At 37.2% G+C, this 24,413-nt stretch overlaps 1 protein-coding gene across 1 annotated transcript; it reads right to left on the reverse strand.

Moving 5' to 3' along the window:
- Positions 1-1,071: 1,071 nt before the first annotated feature.
- LOC106134415 (eukaryotic translation initiation factor 2-alpha kinase) lies at positions 1,072-23,938 on the reverse strand. Its single transcript, XM_060949912.1, has 17 exons — positions 23,639-23,938; positions 23,072-23,189; positions 22,318-22,468; positions 20,618-20,795; positions 19,786-19,945; positions 18,158-18,301; positions 17,205-17,385; positions 16,245-16,398; positions 15,466-15,577; positions 14,669-14,859; positions 13,635-13,775; positions 13,087-13,245; positions 11,597-11,831; positions 11,039-11,206; positions 10,058-10,277; positions 8,911-9,104; positions 1,072-4,713 (listed from the first exon to the last, which is right to left on the reverse strand). The coding sequence occupies exons 1-17, from the start codon at positions 23,782-23,784 to the stop codon at positions 4,576-4,578; spliced, it is 2,790 nt and encodes a 929-aa protein (XP_060805895.1). The 5' UTR covers positions 23,785-23,938; the 3' UTR covers positions 1,072-4,575.
- Positions 23,939-24,413: the final 475 nt, after the last annotated feature.

The raw sequence follows: 24,413 nt of genomic DNA on the forward strand, positions 1-24,413 counted from the left end.
GCAATTGCGGCCCCCCCATGTATTTTGGCTCCCATTGATATTAATATTTTCTAATAACGCCACCTAGCAAATTTTCGGTGTTTCTAAATCCTCGTTGTGACAGCAATTTTTAGCACCCATCAAATCCGTCAGATGTCGCCCCGATTATACGTCATTATAATTATTCGAAACACGTTTGTGAGAAAACTTTTTAACTGCGGTGATTTTAATTGCGTAAAAATTGAAAACTATTGAATTTGTTTGTTTGTTTACGTTGCACGTTTTATTCATTGAACATTTTTCTGCGGGATTTCAAAGGTAATTATGAAATTTATGCATTTTACAAATATGTTAGGTATATTTGTTTTGATTATCTCAATATTTGTGGTGCCCCAGGGTGCCACATATCCATCACTTAATCTCATTATGCCAAATTTGATTATTTAACAATAAATATTATTTCTGATTATCCGGTACTAGTTTCATTTGTTCCATAGTAAAATATGCATAAACAGGTACTTTATTTTTTTTATAAACCCTCAATAAAGTAGGGGGCCACAATTCCACCTTCTCCTCTAATGAAACCGTTACGTACAGTCAGCCGCATATCAAGTTACCTTGCATGAAACTCCACGACGCGGTTATAAACTGTACCTGACTGTACCTTGCCTCATTAGAAAGAGATGGAACGAAAAAAGGTGATCATGTTTTCATAAGTTTACGTACCTAGTTAGGTACCTACTTCTGTTCATTAAAAGCATTAGATTGACCTCACTTTATCTCTGTCCTGTTTATATATATATATTTGATAAATATTTATTATACAAGCATTTCAACCTCTGAACCGGTACATGTCTCATAAATTTCCTGCCGAAAGAAACATTTATCTTTATCTTATCACATTGCGAGTTTTGCTTATCACAAGTTAATTGTTCCACACGTTGAGTCCCATTTTGTTGGTGATACACACAAGTTTTTAAAACTAAAAATAGGTAAATGTGTTCTACAATTGTTTTTCTCACATACATAAATTAAGTAATCGAACCTGAAAAACTAGTTTTTTTTTTGGTTAGTAATAAATAAAACATCAACTTACATCAGAATAATTTTATTTACTATAAATTAATTCAGTCATAATCAAAAACACAGGAAACATATGGAAAACATACAAATTTTTTATGGTTTACACACGTGGCCACATATTATACTCTTATGTTATGTTTTCCTCTCAAGGCAATAAAGAGTTTCATCTATTCTATTATAGTAGGTTTTAATACCAACTTCAATACATTTATAACCAGTGTTGGTATACTTTTATATGTGGCTCACTGTACATAACATATTTTTAGAGCAACCATACAAGTTGATATGAAATAAAAATAATCAAATACTTCAGTTACTTAATTTTGAATAGACATTTCTCATAATGACACCAGCGGTTGTTAAGAAAAAATATTATGAATGACATCTATCTAATATCTATGTATAGTTACTCAATAAACAAATTACTAAGTGAATAATTCCATAAAATATCATAATTATAATGTCATTCATTCACAAAGCCATACCAAAGCCCAGTCTTATAATTCAATAAACTAATGCTCACTTTCATTTCATTATTTTACTTAAACTAACCTTAAAATTACAATGTATCATTAAGTCATCGACTTAAGTTTAACTTTTTTAGGCACAAACATTATAAATAAAAAAAACAGGTTGTTGAAAATTAATAACCGACTTAGCTAAAAGGTCGTAAACCTACGAAAATTAAAAAAAACTTCTACACAATCTAGCTCATAAACGTAAGAAAAACAAGATTAAAACATCAATTACCTATAAATCCAAAATTGGAGAAATTTTAAAAATTAATTATTAATTACTTTTTATTATTGCTTATACGTTAAAGAATCTCATTCGCTCAGCGAAACTTACACAACTGTGATATTTAATAAAACATGATAGGTGATACAACAGTAGCTAGCATAAGTAGCATACCATAGTGACTGAACGATGTCTGTACTTGAAATATATTTTGATTCGTATAGGGGATCAATATATATGAACAACAGAAGCAAGAAATGTGATTTTTACAATGACTTTCTGTCTGTCTGCATATTAGGAGGAGGTAACTACTGATCCAATTTGAAAGCGGTTTTCTCAGATGCGTTAGGATTGGTCCTTGAACTTAAAAACTGGTATACAAAAATGTCTCCCCGCACCCCTCTGAAGGGTGGGTCATGTTTTTCAGTGGACTTTTACGGCGAAAGAAATCAGGGGCAATAACTAGTATTTGGATAAAATATTCAAAGTAGTATATAATAAGGAAAATGACAATAACTACACATTGAGTCAAACCACTGAGCAAAACCCACATGGTTCGGAGCTCTGTGGGACTAGAAGAAAGAAAGCTATTTTTTTTGTCCACTAATATACAAAATGAGGCAATATGAGTGGTTTAAACGGATGTGGGTAATTTTATTAGACTCGCGACTCTAACTTGACTATAATGTTTAATAATATTAGTATAATAACCGAAATTCCAGTATAATAAACTACCGCATAGTGTCAAACAACAATTTTCGTTTAACGTAAGATGATAAAAATGAGCAAGGGACTTGCTATTATCAATATAACTTTTACACGATAATGACTGAAGATTAAAAAAATTAAATAGAACAACGGCGAGACAAATAAGATAAACGTATATCAGTAAGGGACTTGCTATATCATTATTTGGTTACTAGAGGCCGCCCGCGACTTCGTCCACGATAAATGTAGGTACCTATTTTCAATAGGGAATTTATCCCTCGGGAACTCCGGGATGTGCATATGTGATATTCCGGGTCTTCAGCTACCTACATGCCAAATTTCATCGTAATCGGTGAAAGAGTAAACAACATCCATACATACATACTAACAAACTTTCGCATTTATAATATTGGTAGGATTGTAAACTTAGTCCCTTACAATATAATGAAATGACTCTTACACTAAACATGTTTTCACGTTTAAGATAATTCATTAGGTTATTTAATTAAGGCTTGACCGGAAAATTTTTGTCAAAGCAGACCTGTCAATGAGCAATACTGAATATACTACAACGTCCTATCAACCAAAGTTGCTTATTACTTTTTCAAGTCTAACAACGTACCTGGCAACCCCAGCTGCTAAAATCGAACGCGCTCATTCAACAATTTTTATCTCCTAACTCCTAATTAAAAAACATTGAATAAAAAAATACGATTTCTAAACGAAACTAGAACCTTGTAGCCACGGCTGTTTCTTATCAAAATTAATCAATAGTAAAGTGATTCGACACTATTGTCATGTGCGCTACTGTCAAATATAAATCGAACTGTTTTTGATAAATGAAATCATTTACAAGACAGACTGCTTGAGGTAATTGCGAACCTACGCCGCTCACACATTTTTCTTCGCAGCTTTATCAAAAATTTTGCCAGTATATGTCTCAATTCTTATGAAATACCAGTTTTCGCCTTTAGTCGATTTGTTATATATAATATTATATAGTATTTTACAAGAAAAACTATATTTAAAATAAGACAAATCTAACATTGTGGGTGTAAATGACTTATGTGATTCGCGTTAGGTTACACGTTTCCTTTTTTCGAGTAATTATTGCCAACTCAATATTTTAATTAACTTTTTCAGCCGTAATATTGCGAGATATACTTTATTTCTGGTCAAGCTATATAACAAATTATTGACTTAGCATCTACATTATGTATTACGATTTTCTTATCTTTATCACTGGTAAAAAGTCACTAGAAAATACCATTAAACGACGGGTTTGCATGAAAATATTGAGAAATGTAAATGAAGCGAAATTTTTGCTTAACATGTAAAACTTAAATATGATTATACATATGCGAAAAGATATCTAAATAAGAATTAATTTTATTTAAAGCATAATTAAAAACTAACAATGACTTAACACTATCAATACAGACTAAACGTTTAAAAAAAATGCATAGGAAATGTGTACATAAAGTACATATTTACCTGTCTAATATTTATTCCACGCAATTAAGTAGGCAATCGTGCAGTACTTGCATTGCATTTTTAAATATCAATCATACAATATTTTTCTAAGGCTTCAAGTGCAATTTCGAAAAAATAAAGTTTCTTTTTTAATCTAGTCTAGAAATATACTCTATGCCCAAATAAAAAAATCAGTTAAGAGATTTTGAGTCATTTCATTACAAACAAAAAAACAGAAAAATCTATGCCTCACTATGGACTCAATACTAAATGCATAAAAAAAATTTTTATTACAATCATTTCTAACAAAATTACAAATCCTTTCACTATTATGATATTTAAGTATATGGATTAATTGAAAAATTTATTAAACGTATATGGACTCACAATAATAAATAATCATTTAATAATTCCATCTCTTTGGATTTTCTATCGAAGAATGACTGTCGGCATGTATTTCATGCCGGGAATGTACGCGGCATGAACTACATATACGCTATCGATTCACGAAAATCATCATAATTTCATCTCTACAGACTGTCTATAGAAGGAAGTGTATCGGCATGTAGGAGGCTGGGTGTCGGCATGTAGCGTTCAGGCCGGCGCGGGCGGCGGCATGGCGAAGTGGAAGCGCGGGTCGCTGCGCTCGAACAGCGGAGCCCGAGCGCGCACGCCCATGGCGGTGGGGCGCCGGCGCGGGTCAGGGCTTAACATCAGCCTTAGCACTTCCCACTGGAACAACATACATATTATCACGCCTATATCCCTTGCGGGGTAGACAGAGCCAACAGTCTTGAGCGGACTGATAGGCCACGTTCAGCTATTTGGATACATACATACATACATACATAACATCACGCCTCTTGCCCGGAGGGGTAGGCAGAGACTACCTCTTTCCACTTGCCACGATCTCTGCATACTTCTTTCGCTTCGTCCACATTCATAACTCTCTTCATACAAGCTCGGCGGTTTCGGGTACTTTTGACCTGACCCTTTACCAGGACGTCCTTAATTTGATCAAGATACGTTCGTCTAGGTCTTCCCACTCCGACCTTTCCCTCCACACTCTCCTTGTATATCTGCTTAGTCAACCTGCTTTCATTCATCCTCTCCACATGACCGAACCATCTTAACATACCCTTTTCTATTCCTGTAACTACATCTTCTTTCACATCACAACATTCCCTTATCACCCTGTTCCTTATCCTGTCACTCAATTTCACACCCATCATACTCCTTAACGCTCTCATTTCCACTGCATTTATTCTGCTTTCATGCTTCTTTTGCCATACCCAACTTTCACTCCCATACATTAATGTCGGGACCAACACGCCCCTGTGCACAGCCAGTCGAGCCTTTTTGGATAGTTTCTGACTGCTCATAAAGGCATGCAAAGCTCCATTCACCATGTTCCCCGCGTTCACTCTCCTTTCAATATCACTATCATACTTGCCATCTGATGTAAACTTTGATCCTAGATATACGAACTCTTTCACTTGCTCCACTTTTTCTCCTCCAATCAAAATATTACATGCTGTCATTTCTTTCTCCATTTCAAAAACCAGTGTTTTAGTTTTACTTACGTTCACTTTCATTCCTTTCTCTTTTAAAGCTTCATGCATACAGTTTACCATCTCCTGTAACTCCTCCGCTGATGACGCCAGTATAACCTGATCGTCGGCATAGAGCAGACATTTGACGAGTAACTCATTCATCCTTAATCCACTTTTAGACTCTTTCAAATCTGTCAAACAGCTATCCATAAATAGGTTGAACAGCCACGGTGACGCAACACATCCTTGCCTAACGCCTTTCTCAATCTTAAACCACTCAGTGTGCGCTCCGTTTATCCTGACACAAGCACTCGAATCCTCATATAAGGATTTCAGTGCTCGTATTAAGAGACTGCTCACCCCATGCATAGAAAGTGCTGACCACAATTCATTCCTCTCAACTCTGTCATAGGCCTTTTCCAGATCTACGAAAGTGCAATAGACTTTTTGACTCTTGGCCAAAAACTTTTCGGCTATGCACCGCAAGGAAAAGACCTGATCAGTACATCCCATTCCCTTTCGAAATCCCGCTTGAGCATCCCATATTTTGTCATCAGTTTCATTCCTGACTCTATTAATCAATACCTTAGCATACAATTTGCCGACGACGCTAAGCAGGCTTATACCACGATAATTTTTGCAGTCCAGCTGTGACCCTTTTCCTTTGTAAAGTGGCACGATAACAGCCTTACACCAATCTTTTGGTACTCGGCCGCTTCTCCAACACAAATTGAAAAGGCAGTACAACTGACTAGCTACTACGCCTTTTCCTGCTTTAAGCATCTCGACCGACACTCTATCACACCCAGCAGCCTTTCCCGCTTTCATACTCTTAAGTGCTTCCACAATTTCGAACATTTCAATTTCGCCTTCCATCTCATTCTCTTTTTCTTCGCTATAGCAGAAATCTTTCTTATTTCCTTCCTTTTTTTCAAATAAACTTTCAAAATAGTCCTTCCATATCTTTAGTACACATTCTTCTCCTTTCACAACGCTACCATCCTGGCATCTGATCCTAGTCAGCTCTCTGGTTATAGTATTTCCTCGGGCTGACCTTACGGATTTCCAGAATACTTTCAGATTTGACTGAAAGTCTTCTGATAGCCTTTTATCAAAATCCTCTTTATACTCTTCTTTCTTTCTAATCACAACTTTCTTAACCAAATCTTTCATTTTCTTATATTCCTTACGTGCTTCATTCACATCTTCATCTATAACCTCTTGCATTCTTAAGTTAGCTTTTGCTGCTAACAAATCCAGCCATGCTTTCTTCTTTAATCGCACAAGTTCTTGCACATCTTTACTCATCCACGCATTTTTGTGATTTTTTCCTTTCCTTCTTCTACTTACACCACACACTTCAACAGCTACTTTCACAATTCTTTCTTTAAATTCCTTCCATCCATCTTCAATATCGCTCATTTCCTCTAAATCTTCAAATTCATCCTTCAGTCTATTAATATACTTCTTCCCTACATCCATATCTTGCAAATTTTCTACTTTTACTCTTTCCAAAGCGCTGGTTTGCTCCCTTACCCTGTGCCGCCAGCGATTGAAGATACCCCTTATCCGGGATATCACCAGTAAATGGTCCGAGTCAATGCCAGCACCGCGATATGCACGGGTATCCAGCACTTTGTTCTTCAATCTTTCATCTACAATCACAAAGTCTATCATACTTTTTAAAATACCTTCCACTCTTGTGTAGGTGTGGATCTCTTTATGTTGAAACATTGAGTTCGACACAAAAAGATCCCACTCTAGACAAATTTCTAATACACTTCTTCCATTATCATTCACCTTTTCGTCACCAAACGCACCAAGCACCTTTTCATATCCATCACGCTTTACACCCACCCATCCATTAAAATCACCTAACATAATAATCTTCTCATTTGGCTTGGTAACTTTCAATACTTCTCTTACACTATTCCAGAACTCCTCGTTTTCGCTTTTTGCTGATGTTGTACCCCTCGAACCCACATCCCAAGGTGCATAAACACCTAGAACGAAGATCCGAGTGATTCCAACTTTCAGCCTAATCCATAGAAGACGAGGGCTGACACACTCATACTCATTCACGCACTCAGCCATTCGTGCAGAAAGAATTAGACCGACCCCTTGACAGCCTCGGCTGGTACTGGAAATTCCAGACCAATACGCCGTGTAAGGGCCGTGCTGCGTCGCGTCGCATCCTTTCCGCTTCGTTTCATTCACGCACAACACATCCAAACGTCTTTCATCCATCATCTGGCATACTTCCTCAATCTTATCCTTCATTCCTCCTCTTACATTCATCGTCGCAAAGCGGCTTTCAGCAGACCGCATACCGCTCCCGCCGGGAACGAGACGTGATGGGGTGCGGACACCATCGCCGCCATTTATATGCTTTTTAAGGTTCATAATGCGATTCCCACGAGACGCTAGGGAAAAATTTTGTCCGCCCCAGCAGAGCCCCGCATGCCAGGGTAAGGCTAGCCATTACCTGGGGGTCGCCCAACCCCATGGCGGAAGTGGCACGCTCGAGACTAGGCTCGCCCCTAGCCATGCATCCATCGGCGCGGCAGACCTTAGATTGGCAGGGATTTACATTAAAGAGGAATCCCAAGTCTATCCCTTAGTCGGCTCTTACGACATCCGTGGGAAAGAGATGGAGTGGTCCTATTCTTTTGTAATGGTGCCGGGAACCACACGGCCAAGCTATTTGGATTTAAGATAGAATTGAGATTAGAATAGTGACAGGTTGCGGTCGGACACTGGAACAATATCACGCAAATTTTGCGGAGATCAGGCACCAAAGCAGAGGGTGCAACTGGGAACACGCCATGACGAAAGAGAATATAATACAAATGTACATTAGTTTTAGTGCTAACTGATGCTCCTTGGGGCGAGTGAAAACACCGTGAGGAAACTAGCATAATCTGGCAACTGTTTGTGTAGCCATGATCGAATATAGTCCAATCCATGACATAGAAAACCCTTGCAGGTAAACCTGACTCCCCTTCACAGTAGTTTTGTGTAAAACCCGACCTATCCAATACTGGGTGAGGTCAACACCGGGCTACAAAACAGACCAATGATTCAAATTAAAAAAGAAAAAAATCATATCTTTTTTGGGTTTCACAACATTGGTTGAGGTCAAATAAATTATTTAAAACCAAATTAACTGCCGCTTCCGAAGCGTCAGTGCAGATGAATGATTTGCAATGATGAAGTTCTTCCCTTATATATGGATACTTAATATTTTATGATTTAAATGTAAATAGATGAAAATATAGTTTGCGCCTTCAAGCACTGCGGCTAGTTGGCTGTGTGTTACCTGTAAGAGAAAATACTTGCATGTATATGTACTCGTATAAAAAAAATTGAATATTACCTCTTGTGGATACTCCTCGTTAAATTTAGGCGGGTACTCGTCATTCCTCAGCCTTTGTAGACAATGTATGCGCTCTGAATCCGTACAGAATGGATATAGGAGTTCGAACAGTATGACTCCCAAAGAATAAATGTCCACTTTGTAGCTGTAAGGACGCCCTAGGAGTTGTTCTGGCGACATGTACAAGTGAGTACCTGGAAATGATGACTTTTTTGAATAACATTTTCATAGAACATGAGTACGATATATAGGTATATGTCACCAGAGAATAACATCTGGTTTAAGAACTTTATTTCTCATAAAGAACTACATTCACTTACAATGAGAACATTTAAAAAACAAACATTTATGTAAAATGTTAAAGTGCGCTTACTTAAATAAAATCGAACACTTAGTGGGTAGAAAATAAAATAATTGTAGTTCTAACAGCAAAACATGAATATTAACTTACTAGATGTGGCAAGTAGTCAGTACCTATCTTAACATAGCGGAATTACTTTGAATGTGAGATTTTAGTGTTTTTTTAAATAACGATTTAAAAATCACTTATTGACGTCACATCACTTAAATTTAGATTTAATTACATATAACTACTACCGCTTCCAAAGCGCATGTGTATTACATTTTCATACAACATTATATTATATATGTCACCGGAGAATAACACATGAACCGCAAGTTTATAAACTTTCGTAGAATTCTAAACGAGACACGAATATATATATATATATATATATATATATATATATATATATATATATATATATATATATATATACATATTAATATACAGGGTGACTTTTAATTCAACTGCATGTTTACTCATTTAAAGGATATTAAAGAACGTTAAAAGAAAATTATCGGTTCATATTTCAGAAAGCACGAAAAAAAATAAAAGTATCAAAATCCACGATCCTAAATATGTCATATCACCCCGGCCGGCGGAAAGGGACGCGTAAGATTCAGAGGTCAACGACACAATTCATTCAGCTGAGCGATCTCGACAACTCTGTACTTTACTTAATCTTGATACTAGAAAAATAATTTATTTTTCAGACATTTATTTAAATTTACTTAACATTTAATAATAAATATATATTTATTTATTATATTATTTATTTATACACAATTAGTGTGACATTCTTACCAACTTGATGCGTATGCGTCCCGTGAGCGCCCGCGAGCGCCGTGGGGTCCCCGTCGCCGGAAGTGTCCCCCCCCATGGTGGTGACGAGGCCGAAGTCGCCGACCTTGACCCGGCCGTCGGGCGCGAAGAAGATGTTGCTGGGCTTCAGGTCGCGGTGGATCAGCCCGGCCAGGTGGACGTACTCCACCGCGGACACTATCTGGCCGAATAGAGATTTGATCTGGAAATAAAAAAAAATATACTTATTAGGTACCAACTCGTCTTGTTTATTAAGACCTATTATTATTTATATTAGTGCCGTGTGGTTCCCGGCACCAATACAAAAAAGAATAGGACCACTCCATCTCTTTCCCGTGGATGTCGTAAAAGGCGACTAAGGGATAGGCTTACAAACTAGGGATTATTGTTTAGGCGATGGGCTAGCAACCTGTCACAATTTGAATCTCAATTCTATCATTAAGCCAAATAGCTGAATGTGGCCATTCAGTCTTTTCAAGACTGTTGGCTCTGTCTACCCCGCAAAGGATATAGACGTGACCATATGTATGTATGTATTATTATTATTTATAACTACTTGTTCATTACGCTACCTAAGTAACGCAGATGTAGTACGTTTGTCTGTGATAATGGAGGTCGCGGCTTCGAATCCCGCCAAAAGCATGATGGAAAATGAACTGTTTCTGATTAGCCAGGGTACTAGACGTCTATCTATACATATATGTACATAAACATACATACATATTGTCACGTCTATATCCGTGGCGAGGTAGACAGAACCAACAATCATGAAAAGTTTAAATGGAAGGCTAAAAAACTTGGAATTCTTATGGGCTAGCAACAGTCACTTTTGAATCTCAATTCCATTATAAAGCCATAAAGTTGAACATGGCCTTTCAGTCACATCAAGACTGTTAGCTCTGTGTACCCCGCAAGGGATACAGATGTGCTTCCTTCTACTTATATATGTAACAATCTTCTCACCTGGTCCTTCCTTTCGGCGGGATTCCTCTTCAGCCGTAGCCAGTCGTGGAGACTGTCTCTTCTACACAACTGCATTTGTATGTAGAGGTACATTTTCGTGTCCAAAAGTGGGTCGCGATCTTTTTCACGAACGCAATTGTCCAGCGACCAATGGCGGGTGTGACCTTTCTGTGAACAATAAATAATTAAAATATAAAATAATATACATATGAATTTCGTTATGTCTTTATTTTATCACGACACTCAGCTGAATTAAATAAATAATAACAATAAATTAAAAAGAGAAAATAATGTGTCCAATATAAAAAAGATTCATTTCCAAATTTCATCTTTGAAAACATTTAAATATACATACATTCCAGACCAACAGATGTATTGTACAAGTCACAATTATATAGTCATGAATAATAATATAGTCATGTCTATATCCCTTACGGAGTAAACAGAGCCAACAGTCTTGAAAAGACTGAAAGGCCACTTTCACCTGTTTGACTGAATGATAGAAAAATAATCAAAAATAAATCTTGGAACCAAGCACCATTTTAAAAAGGTACTTACCTTTTTCCTACTACTTTTTGAAGAAATCTCTTGTTCCTTCACTCTTTCCAGTCTCTTGTCACCAGTGCCACTTCTGCTACTTGGACTACTTGTACTCCCGGACCCTGGACCGCTGGGACTACAGGAATGGGAGCTGAAGGAGTGCTTCTTCGGTGTGTCTTCAGCGGAAGACTCGTGAGCTTTGGACGACTCCTCGCCGGCGAACACTATGAAGGAGTCGCTGCAACTCTGAGATCTGTGAATGGTCAATTTGTCTGAATCAGCTCGGTGACCACGGATCATTGTAATACGATTCGAAACGTCCGAGATTAAATTAAGGCACGTTATGTGTGCGTTTGATACCTGTATTAGGTAATTATAAAATAATAATTAAGTGTGGTTCCAGGCACCAATACAAAAAAGAATAGGACCTCTCCATCTCTTTCCCATGGATGTCGTAAAAGGCGACTAAGGGATAGGCTTACAAACATGGGATTCTTTTCTAGGCGATGGGCTAGCAACCTGTCACTTTTTGAATCTCAATTCTATCATTAAGCCAAATAGCTGAATGTGGCCTTTCAGCCTTTTCAAGACTGTTGACTCTGTCTACCCCGCAAGGGCAGACGTGACCAAATGTATGTATAATATAATATCTAAAAATAAATATAAATCGTGAAAGATATTAATTATTAATTATGTATATATATCTACATATATATTTAATGTATTAATATATTTAATATATATAACCAACTCTACCACTGACGCTCCTAAACATTTAGAATCCAAAAGTAAAATAATTTCAAATGGATTAAACTATTTAAGAAACATCGCGCTGGTACCTACTAGTAAAAGACGACTATTCACTTCTTTGCCTAGATTGTTCACAACTCTTGCTCGTCGACAGACTTGCTACACGGGACCATTTCTATATAGATATTTCAACAACTTACATAAAAATTGTAAAATTTATAAAATGAATAAATCTGCACTAATATCTAAGATGAAGAATGCGCTAAATAAATTGTCTTATATTGATACTGAAAACATTCTTAGACGTGTGTCATAATTATAATAAAATTAAAAAAGTAAAAAATTGCCTTAGTCCACAGTTGTAGTTGTCGAACTACGTCCTTATCGCCATTCTTTTGTATTAGCAAGTGTAGGCATATCGACAGCGCAGCGTACGAGTATAACTCACTTGTTTACGAGGCGCCTGCGCCTTATAAATCTGGTGTTAGGGTAGTTTAAAATTTTTTTACACATTGTTTGCAAAATTATGTAAGTCTGTTTCTTTTTTATTTATACATTTAATGGGGTGGAGGGTTGATATCCTAAGATACAGGATACTTCCTAGTTTAGGTATCAACCCACCATAATCCTTTTTCGTAATACCTACCAATTAAGTTATTTTTGTAACTTTTATTTGTAAACTTTTTTGTGATTATGGTGAGACAATAAAGATTGATTTATTATTTATTTATTTATAAATTTCGATTGTTATTACATACCTGCCCGTTTTAGACTTGGTCATATCAAAATCAGGCTTGAAGAAGTCTTCATCTGTGGACTTGTGAAGGTCTACTTTCACGCTATCAGCCTTCTTAGAACCGGGGGGAGGGGAGGTCGCGCTTAACTGAGAAAGACCCGAAGAAGCGCCTTCTAGCTCGCTGGAATAGAAAAAAAAGTTAAAAAGAAAACTGGCTACTAACAATTAGTCGAAGTGGTAAAATTTAAAAAGGTTTAAAAAGGTACTTAAACTTAAAAAAGCCGAATAGAAAGAACCCATCGCCGTAAAAGTTTTAGAAAAACGTTCCTAGTTTAAAACATAAAAATGTCCGTAGTTTTTTTTTAAATCTTGTATTTTTGTTTTATTTTTTAACATTTAAAAAACTAGACAATTATAAATTTGAAGTAATAGTGACATTCGCTTCGGACTTTTTCAGACCTAAGAGAGAAATATGCTGCAATATTTGAAATTTTTTTATTTACATTAGGTATATTTGAAAATTTATATATTTATTAATGTATATGTGTAAATAAATATAATATAAATTACCGCATCCAAACGGCGTCCCTTTGTTGCTGCCAGCTCGGCGGAGGCACCTCGATCCACGCGTTGAAATACCTCACGATATTGTCGTGTTCTAGCTTGGCGAGAGCGCGAACCTCACGCAATACTCGCTCGCGTTTCTCTTCCCTGTGGTAAAAATACATATTGCCGTGTGGTTCCCGGCACCAATAGAAAAAAGAATAGGACTACTCTATCTCTTTCCCATGGATGTCGTAAAAGCCGACTAAGGGGTATGCTTATAAACTTGGGATCCTTCTTTTAGGCGATGGGCTAGCAACCTGTCACTATTTGAATCTCAATTCTCTTATCTTAAAGCCAAACAGCTGAACGTGGCCTATTAGTCTTTACAAGACTGTTGGCTCTGTCTACCCCGCAAAGGATATAGACGTGATTATATGTATGTATATACATATATAGTCACGTCTATGTCCCTTGCGGGGTAAACAGAGTCAAAAGTCTTGAAATGACTGACGTAGCCTACGTTCAGCTACTGTAAAGCTAAATAATGGAATTAAGATTACCAAGTTTTTAAGTTTCATTAGTCGCCTTTTACGACATCGGTAGAAAATATATGGAGTGATCTTATTCTAAATTGCCGGGAACCACACGGCAAAAGATATAATAATAAAATTTAAGACTTGTCATTGTGAAAGATCAACATCATACGACTCCTTGGCAATATGATCTCCTTATAGAATATTATAAAATACGATCTCTTGATAGCATACTCCCTATGGTCGATATTGTTTCTCGCCTCAAAAACCACATTAAATCAAATGCAAGGAAGTCGTTTTTATACAACCAAATCATTAGAAATACTTTTATTACTAGACCTCATTCAAGCTGTCTCACCTTTTAGGCAATGTGATCCTCTTTATAGCATATTCCCTATGGTCGATATTGTTTCTCGCCTCAAAAATCATCAATATAGCGAAACATCGTAATGCAAGCAAGTCGTTTTTATACAACCAAATCATTACAAATACTTTTATTACAAGACCTAATTCAAGAAGTCTCACCTCCTAGGCAATGTGATCCTCTTTATAGCATACTCCCTATGGTCGATATTGTTTCTCGCCTCAAAAACCACACCAAAGCCCCCTCTACCGAGACATCGTAACGGTATAAAATCGTTTTCATATCGACTCGAATACTCTGAACTGGTGGACGGCATTGGAGGATGATAAGGCCGATCGATGACTATGACTTCCTGCGGAGAAAATAAAAATGTTAACGATTTAAATAGGTGCTTATCTTGTGTGTTTCATACGCATAATGTTGGATTTTAGAACAATATTTTACGATGAACAATTTCGAAAAAAAAAATCGTTCTAAACAAAATTATAATAATATATTTCTTATTATAATTAACTTTATTATACTTCCTACAACTTTTAATATATCGAAATAATCCTTCTTTATATATATCACTATATTCTAAGAGAAAAGTTAAGTGTTAAAAAAAAAACAATTCAGTTCATTTGAGATTGGACATTTTTTAACTTTCAATTAATGTAATTTGTAATATATTTTTTAAAATTTAATCAGAATATTGTTATGATGACCAAAACCAAACTCAGATTACTACTTTTATCTATAACCACAAAATAAAATCGAGGCAATCCTTTTATTAGGCGATGGGCTAGCAACCTGTCACAATATGAATCTCAATTCTATTATTAAGCCAAATAGCTGAACGTGGGCCTTTCAGTCTTTTCAAGACTGTTGTCTCTGTCTACCCCGTAAGGGATATAGACGTGACCATATGTATGTATGTAAAATCCAGGTAACACTTGTTCCATCCACGGTTTCTCACCTGATTGACCGGCCCCGAGTCAGGCCGGGGTTTTGGCATGAAGAATCTTGGCCATATCATCAAGTTCATGAGTAGAGCTGAACTGGCAGCTATTACTAGTACTTCCTTCCACCTGAAACATGTGTCATTTACATTTATTTTTATAAAGGTCATTTTTAATCTTAACTGATTTTAAACTTTCGCGTTGCATTTTACTATATAATCACGTCTATATCCCTTGCGGGGTGATACAGTCAACAGTCTTGAAAGACTGATAGTCCACGTTCAGCTGTTAGGCTTAATGATAGAACTGAGATTCTAATAGTGACAGGTTGCTAGTCTATCGCCTATAAGAAAAATCCCAAGTTAACAAGCCAACACAACTAAGGGATACCTTAGTCGCTTTTTACGAGATCCACGGGAAAGAGATGGAGTGGCCTTATTTTTTTTTACAATGGTGCCCATAACCACACGGCACTAAATTATATATAATTAAACTATTTATATATTATACAGGTATTAAACGCGCAAGTAACCTTCTTTTTATCTCGGACGTTACCAAAAATTTTAAAATTTGTGCCATGTGCGAACAAAGGCGACTAGGGGATAGGCTGATTAAATTGGGACCTATCACTATTTTAATCTTAATTCCATCTTATAAGCCGACTTCATAGGTGAACGTGGCCTATCAGTCTTTGCGAGACTGTTGACTCTATCTACCCCGTAACGGATTAAGACGTGATTATATGTATGTATGCTCAATTCGTCAAATTATTTGCATTTTGCAAAGTAAAACTCACCAATACCACAAAGAAGAGACGTGCACATGAATATGATGATGATTGGATTCCTCATCACTATTGTTTGGCAGAATTACATCGGGAATGGTCAAGTCGTCCACTTGCACGCTTTGGTCGCAAGTCTCTTCTAAATATAGGAAGAAACCGTGGCTGCCTGAGAAAATGATTTCATTTTAAAGCAATGACAAAAGTCCAGAGTTACCGAAATTGTGATAAAGCGAAAGAAGTATGCAGAAGAAGGCAAATAGAACGATGTAGTCTCTGCCTACCCCTCTGGGTAAAAGGCGTGTATGTATGTAGGTACTATATATGATGAATGTATTTTATTAAAAAGCGTTAGGTGCCGTGTTCTCCAAGAATAGAACCACTCTATTTTTTACCAATGGATGTCGTATAATGCGAGTTAGGGAATAGGCACATTCGTCTAGTACAGCTTTCATCATGATCTAATATGGTTTAGGTTCCTAGTAAAGGTTGCGGAGGTCAGACAGGGTCACTTCGTGTAAAAACTAGACTTACCGAATCCAAGATCATGGTTAGAATTGCACCGGGCACCTCTTCACAGGTGCAAAGTTGTCAAACATTAAAGCCAAAAGAATGAAGATTTAATTTAAAATCTTTACATACATACATATGGTCACGTCTATATCCCTTGCGGAGTAGACAGAGCCAACAGCCTTGAAAAGACTGAATGGCCACGTTCAGCTATTCGGCTTAATGATAGAATTGATATTCAAATAGTGACAGGTTGCTAGCCCATCGCCTTAAAAAGAATCCCAAGTTGGTAAGCCTATCCCTTAGTCGCCTTTTACGACATCCTTGGGAAAGAGATGGAGTGGTCCCATTCTTTTTTGTATTGGTGCCGGGAACCATACGGCACAAAGTACCTAACATCTTTACCATTCTTTTATTTCAGTCCGATTAAAATAACTCATAAACTGATGATACAAAACAAATTACCAGTATTTTCTTTGTTCCCATAGAGCGTGACCAGAGACAACGCGTTATTATCCGAGTCCTGGGGTTTCGCTGACTCGTCCTCCAACAGGGGACGAGATTCGAACAACTTCCACGGCAGGGGGCGATTTGACACCGCCGTGTCCAGTTTTTGGGCGTAAAGTAGACCCTCTTGTATGTATAACTGCAATAAAGAAATATTATGATAAGTTTAAAAACAGTTTAGAATAGAACCACTCAATTATCCCTTGGATGTCGTAAAAGGCGACTAAGGAATAGGATTAGTCTTCGGATTCCTCTTATAGACGATGAGCTACAAATCTGTCACTATTTGAATCTCAATTCCATCATGAACACATACAGCTGAAAGTGGCCTTTCAGTCTTTTCGAGACTATTGGCATGTATATATGATAAGTTTTACAATCGAACGCAGATACCTACACAAAATCACGCCTCTTTTCCGGGAGGGGTAGGAATAGACTACATCTTTCATAACTCTCTCCAAGCAACTCATCGGTTTCGGGTACACTTACACGCAAATTAACATGGCAGGTGTAAACGGGAACGTTGGAAGCAAGATAACTTTAATCAAAAAAAAAAAAAAAAGAGAAAAAATATAGACACCTATACTACTCCGTACATTTTTATCGCTTCTAAATTATGGTTGGTTCCCGGCACCAATACAAAAAAGAATAGGACCACTCCATCTCTTTCCCATGGATGTCGTAAAAGGCGACTAAGGGATAGGCTTACAAACTTGGGATTCTTTTTAAGGCGATGGGCTAGCAACCTGTCACTAGTTGAATCTCAATTCTATCATTAAGCCGAGGCCATTCAGTCTTTTCAGGACTGTTGGCTCTGTCTACCCCGCAAGGGATATAGACGTGACCATATGTATGTACCTACCTACGTCTAAATTGGCAGTACGAAATGTGTAATAAAGGTTGCATCACACCTGCTGATTATGCACACCGACATACAAAGATGGCGGCGCTATCGCCGGCACGCCTGATAATGAACGCGTCGCTTCCCACAACACGTCCACTGTTTGTAGCGAGCCGCCGTGAAGGCGCCACATGCTCACTATGGGCGCTTCCAGCTGTCATATTGATAAGTAAGTAAGTTAATTAAATTATAAATAGCGTGTATAAAATATGTTCGTCCTTTGTAATAACTAATCAAATTCTAACAGTAAGAACTGTTAACTTGTTATTAATATTGTAAGCTGTTGGTCTTTAATAAATAAAATAAAAAAAAAAAAAAAAAGTATCGGTTTAAGTTTCAAGTCATAAACGATACCTATTCGTGTAAAGATTGAGGAATAATTTTGAAATTAAACTATATGTCTTAAAAAAAAACCATCTCATGTATGTATGTGTGAGTTCCCGGCACCATTAGAAAAAAGAATAGGACCACTCCAATTCGTTTCCATGGATGTCTTAAAAGAGACTAAGAGATAGGCTTATAAACTTGGGATTCTTCATTAAGGCGATGGGTTAGCAACCTGTCACTATTTGAATCTCAATTCTATCATTAAGCCAAACATCTCAATGTGGCCTTTCAGTCTTTTTTAAGACTGTTGGCTCTGTCTACTCCGCCAGAGATATATAACATTTTAAAGTCGTTCTATTTAACAGGGATACGAGTGCGCTGTTAAAGCCGATCCGCACATAACAGTGCCAGTATTGTATCCGTTAGCGTTTGCTACATCATAGACGTAGAAAAAAAATCAAGAGGGAGTATTACTATACGGAAAAATGAAGCACCAATAGTACGCCGGCCCACTGTATATATACACGCCTAACGCACACACTCTCACTATAAGTAAAAAAAAAACAATAGTGTGAAAGTCGGCAGCCACTACGTCATAGATCCGCCATTGATTATCTCACGAAATGGCAAGTTTTCTGTAACTCGCACATGCGTACAACGCCGCCATTACGAGGCTTCACTTTTTTCAAGCCACAGCTCCGTCCGCCTTTTTTTCTACGTGTATGGCTACAATATCATTGTAGCGAGCTATGATTCAGTTCGACCGCAACTAAAGGAAATATCTTCCGCCAGGCTAGGTGTTATACCTGGGGAACCGCGGCTTCGACGATGTGCCAGAGGTTGTATTTATTCGCTGTTTATGACTGAAAGCGGCGCGTGATTCTATTCTTATTTTTGTGACTTGTGGCGTATAGATATCGCCAAATCATTAAGACACTGACGGATACGTAACTAAACGGCACGTGTCGATATTGTTATTTGCAAATCGGCCTTTGGAGGTTGATAAAAGATTGAGGTTGTGCCGTGTGGTTCCCGGCACCAATATAAAAAAGAATAGGACCACTCCATCTCATTTCCCATGGATGTCGTAAGAGGCGACTAAGGGACATGCTTATAATCTTGGAATTCTTAATTTAGGCGATGGTCTAGCAACCTGTCACTATTTGTATCTCATTTCTATCATAAAGCCAAACAGCTGAACGTGGCCAATCAGTCTCATCAAGATTGTTGACTCTGTCAACTCCGACAGGGATAAAGACGTGACTATATGAATGAATGAGGTTGATAAAGCCATGGGTTTCTTGGACAGACCTTCTGCCTCCACAGCGGGGCGGAGTCCCCCGGGCGCGAGGCGGCCAGCACGCCGTCGGGCAGCGCCGCCGCCAGCGCCACGGGCGAGGCCGGGCTGCGCGGGCGCAGGCACTCCCGCCGCGACACCGCCAGGTGGTGCTCCGCCACGCTGAAGTTCCACCTGGTAAAGTTAGCAATGCTTGTTAAATATATTATTGTTTATTTTTTTTTTTTTGGAGCCTCGTACATGGAGATCTAATAATACACAACACGGAAAATGTTTCCTAGGGTTCTTTAATTTATTTATATTAATATTAATATAAAAATAATTATTAATATTAATATAAAAAAAAAATTAAGAATCCTAGGAAACATTTTCCGTATATACATACGGGACAATTATATTACACAGATTGGGTTATCCTCGAAGTAAGTTTGAAACTTGTGTTATTAGATAGGTACTACTCGTATACTCATATAAATAAAAATTCAAGGCTCAGGCAAATTGAATAAAGTTCTTTTCTCATCATGCCCTAGCGGGGATTCGCACCCAGGTCATAGACAAGCGCACTACCGCTGTGCCACAGAGGCCCACAAAATGTTCAATTGAACGAACTTATTTTAAGGTGCATAGACTTTAAATTCCAAAGAAATTTGCATGTTCCAGCAAAGGTTGCGGAGGTCATATAGAAGTTCTTTCACGTAAAAACCTGACTCACCCAATCCAAGGTCCATGATCCTCATACCACAGTTTCCTCTCCAGAGTGGTGAGGATGCAATCAGGACTAAAATCTAACACGAAGAACAAGTCAATAACAACAGAACTGCAAAGACAAAGCTTCAAAGCACTCACTTCTCGATTCCATTGCGCGGGTCCAACGCTCTCACTGTATTCGAGTGTCTCCGTAGCACTATGACGTCATGTCCGGAGGCCGCCGTCTGCTGTTCAGTGGAGCACCCCGCGGTGCCGCACTCGTACACCACGCGGCCCGAGTGCGCGTCCACGCCGAGCCAGAGCGTCTCTCTGGCGCCTTGAAATGCATACCATTTCGACTTAGAGATCGAGACGATGATTGATTGATTGATGATGATAAATTCAAATTGGATTGGTCATGTCATTAAAATTGCCAATTTGACTCTTTGTGCAGCTTTCTCATCTGGACCCAGCACAAAATACATCAGACAGATCTAAGGTCCGCAATAACTGATTTTGAACTTACGCCTGGCATTATTCTATTTATACATAATACAGGTATTAAGGTTAGGTACGTGCGCGTTTAATACCTGTATTATTTATAAATAGCAAAAGTCCGAAACCAAAGAAATTTCATGAGATAATAATTGTAAATTTTTCCGACGTTTTCATATTTATGCAGTCGCTGAAGAAATTTTCAAGACTATTGGCTCTGGCTACCCCGTAAGAGATATAGACGTGATCATAACTCCATTATGTAAGCTTTAAATGATCTAGGAGTGCACTAAATACGTGATTCCTTAATTCCCGCTGGCGTACTCTAATTATGATATGCAATTGTAAACCACATAAGACTTCAATTATTACAGTTCTGTGTAATTAAATTATAAACCCTGTTTAACTCAAAAATTGCGTCAATTCAAAGCTAGGGCGGTTCGCTGGTTAATAGAATGACCTTCGCAATCGGTATATTTATCGCGTGTCACGCCACTCACGAGAAAGCTAGCCTTGAACAAGATGAGTCACTCTCAACACTTCTGTTTTATTTAGTTTTTTACTTTTTAATCTGGCCGATCGTATAACCGGTATGCATAACTTAACGAGTCATTGTTTATTTTGCAAAAGTAAGGATTAGTAATCAAAATTAAATAATCTGATGATCAGATTTCATTTTTCTATCGAGAAATTATGGGAGAAAAGTGTGACTCAGGTAGACTAGGTCTACTACAATTGAAAATACAAACATAAATTGAAATTGTACAAACAACTTAAGAAAACTGAGTATAGGTAACTTTTTTTTGGATTATATCATTTACGCCCCAGCTCGGTTGTCCCAGGTTGTAGCTTCAATTACGTGACCCAGTTTTTGAGCCTTAAGAGGTAGAATATGTATTGTGTTCACAGAAACTGTACCTAAATACTAAGACCTACATTGTAACCATATTCGAGGAACAAATGATTTATGATTATGAGCGCCATATGGTTACTGGGACTTTAGAATAGAACCACTCTATATCTTTCCCACGGATGACGTAAAATAAATATATTCTATTCCAAAGAAAATGCAAGACAAATAAGAATTTACATGGCTATGTTTAGCAAAATCATATGTACCACATTATGTTCTTTTATTACTAAGAATAAAAGCCGTTGATGATTTCAGGCTTTTTTTATTCAATAACAGATAAGGCATTCTAAATAAAGAAAAAATATTAATAAAGAAAAAGGAAAAGATGAACACATTCTGCCTTTATCACATTTTTAAGAGACATAAGGCAATGAATTGATAAATGGACAAGGTATTTCTTAAATCTCCATAACAGATCAGATTTCAAATTTAACTGAACAGCAAAACTTACCAGCTATGACCAAGTCATCAGAGTATTTAAAAGATGATGAGAGCAGTTGATCAGCATCAAATGGTAGAGGTTCTATGGAGTCTCCACTGATGCTGTATAAAGTCCCCCGTAACGAGGGCACCAGACGGACCCATTTGCCTCCTGCTGAGAGCTAGATATAAAGAAAAAATTAAGAAAATAAAACATATTCCTCTATGGGCTGTTGGAGGGGTTAACCAGAGACATTTCAGTATGAATTGATAATAAAAAAAATTGCATAAAAATTTATATCTATTACAAAAAAGAGTTTGCAAAAAATGAAACATAAAAGTGTGCAGGGATTGTGGCAAGAGAAAAGTTGTAGTTTCTGCCTATCTCTCAAGAAGAGAGGATGTATAATTATGTCATGTTTATTATTTTATTTATACTTCATTGTACAAAATAAAATCTGTAAAGTATTACTCTAATAGTCCACTTATTGGTTTACCATTATTACAACTTTGCCATACCACTCTCCCAAGGGAGTAAGAAAATTATGGAATGAATTATATTGTAATGTAAAATTTGCCATGTGGTTTAGCACCAGCACTTAAGAATAAAACTACTCTAAATCTTTCCCATGGCAGTTGTAAAAGGCCACTAAGGGAACGCTAATAAAGTTGGGATTTTTCTTGTAGGTGATGAACTAAGAACCTGCCACTATTTGAATCTCAATTCCATCTTATGCGTTATCTACCCCATAAGGGATACAGACTATGTTTGTATGTAAAATTACCTCAACATGCTGTAAATTTGATGACAATAATGGTTGTGTCTGTAGGTCCCACACCTTGTTCCCTTCAGTGGTTGAGAAAGCGGTCAGAGTTCCATCTAATGTGCTGACTATGACCAGGCTGTAACAATGAAGGCTAATCTTAAACACATAACTTATAGAGATGATTTTATTTGATTTTTTTGTATCCCACTACTGGGCAGAGGCCACCCTTCCTTCTTCTAGATTTTGATATGAAGCAGAATTTTGTATTCTACAGAGAAATATGTTGATTACATCTCTCAATCTCCTCCATGAGAAGATATTTTAGAAATTAAAGAGAGAAGGATGCTGACATTTGGGACATATGGTCCAGAAAAAGGAAATAGGAAAACATGTCAAAACATGTTGCAACATGACTCGTTTCAAAAACTTTCAGCAAAAATTTGTAAAAAAGAATACAACAATTGTTTCAAAGATTGAAAACTAAAGCAAACAAAGTTTTGTTTACAATTTGTTACAAAAGTTTTCAACTTGCTCAGAAAGGCTGGGCGCTCCCTATGTAGCTTTGTTAATAGCCACTAAACTTACTCGTCTTGTACTGGAACGCCGTCTTTTACATGAGGATTACAAAACGGCAGTCCTTGGACATTATCATCAGCTATGATATCCGAAGTTAAAATAGGAAGAACGACAAAACTAAGGATTACGAATTTATTGACCCACTTGGATAACATATTAGTGGTCTTAAAAGATAAAAGCACATGATAAAACCGATTAATCGGCGTTTGTTTATCCTATTACGAAATATTTTTAAAAATTTCAGCCCTGGAACAAGTTTCGGCAAAGAAAACACACACAAACAAGACCACGTCAGAACTTCAACTGTCAGTCAAAGGTTATATTATCTGTCAGCTGTTAGTCAATTCATGTAAAGGCTGTCAACGTCAACTGTTACAACCTATTTTAAAAACTATAATCGAGGCCATGATGTTTATATGATTTCTAGTCATTGGAAAATTAATGGTTTTAAAAATTTTATGGCAATACCTACTCAATTTAGTTAATTAAACAAAACCCCGTAAATGCCGATCCGCATTGGACCAATGAGTAAATGGCTAAATTAGAGCGAAAGTTGTCTTAAGAAATAGTCATATAAAAACGATGCACATACTGAGAAAATTCATTTAAACTTACTTCTTTTTTTCAGCTTGATGTCTGTTGTACGTTCCTAAAGTCATTTTGTTTTAGAGTGGAATGTGGGTGAATTATAGAAAAGGGTATGTTAAGATGGTTCGGTCATGTGGAGAGGATGAAAGCAGGTTGACTAAGCAGATATACAAGGAGAGTGTGGAGGGAAAGGTCG

Source organism: Amyelois transitella, chromosome 20, assembly GCF_032362555.1.
Source record: "Amyelois transitella isolate CPQ chromosome 20, ilAmyTran1.1, whole genome shotgun sequence".
Taxonomy (NCBI): Eukaryota; Metazoa; Arthropoda; class Insecta; order Lepidoptera; family Pyralidae; genus Amyelois; species Amyelois transitella.

Bases quoted from the DNA above. Each gene is read 5' to 3' on its own strand.
- LOC106134415 (XM_060949912.1), bottom strand. From the start codon at position 23,784: ATGTTATCCAAGTGGGTCAATAAATTCGTAATCCTTAGTTTTGTCGTT. The intron at 14,860-15,465 runs GTGAGAAACCGT...TTTTCTCCGCAG, and splicing joins ACTCGGGGCCGGTCAATCAG to GAAGTCATAGTCATCGATCG. The intron at 10,278-11,038 runs GTGAGAAGATTG...TTTTATTTCCAG, and splicing joins CCGCCGAAAGGAAGGACCAG to ATCAAATCTCTATTCGGCCA.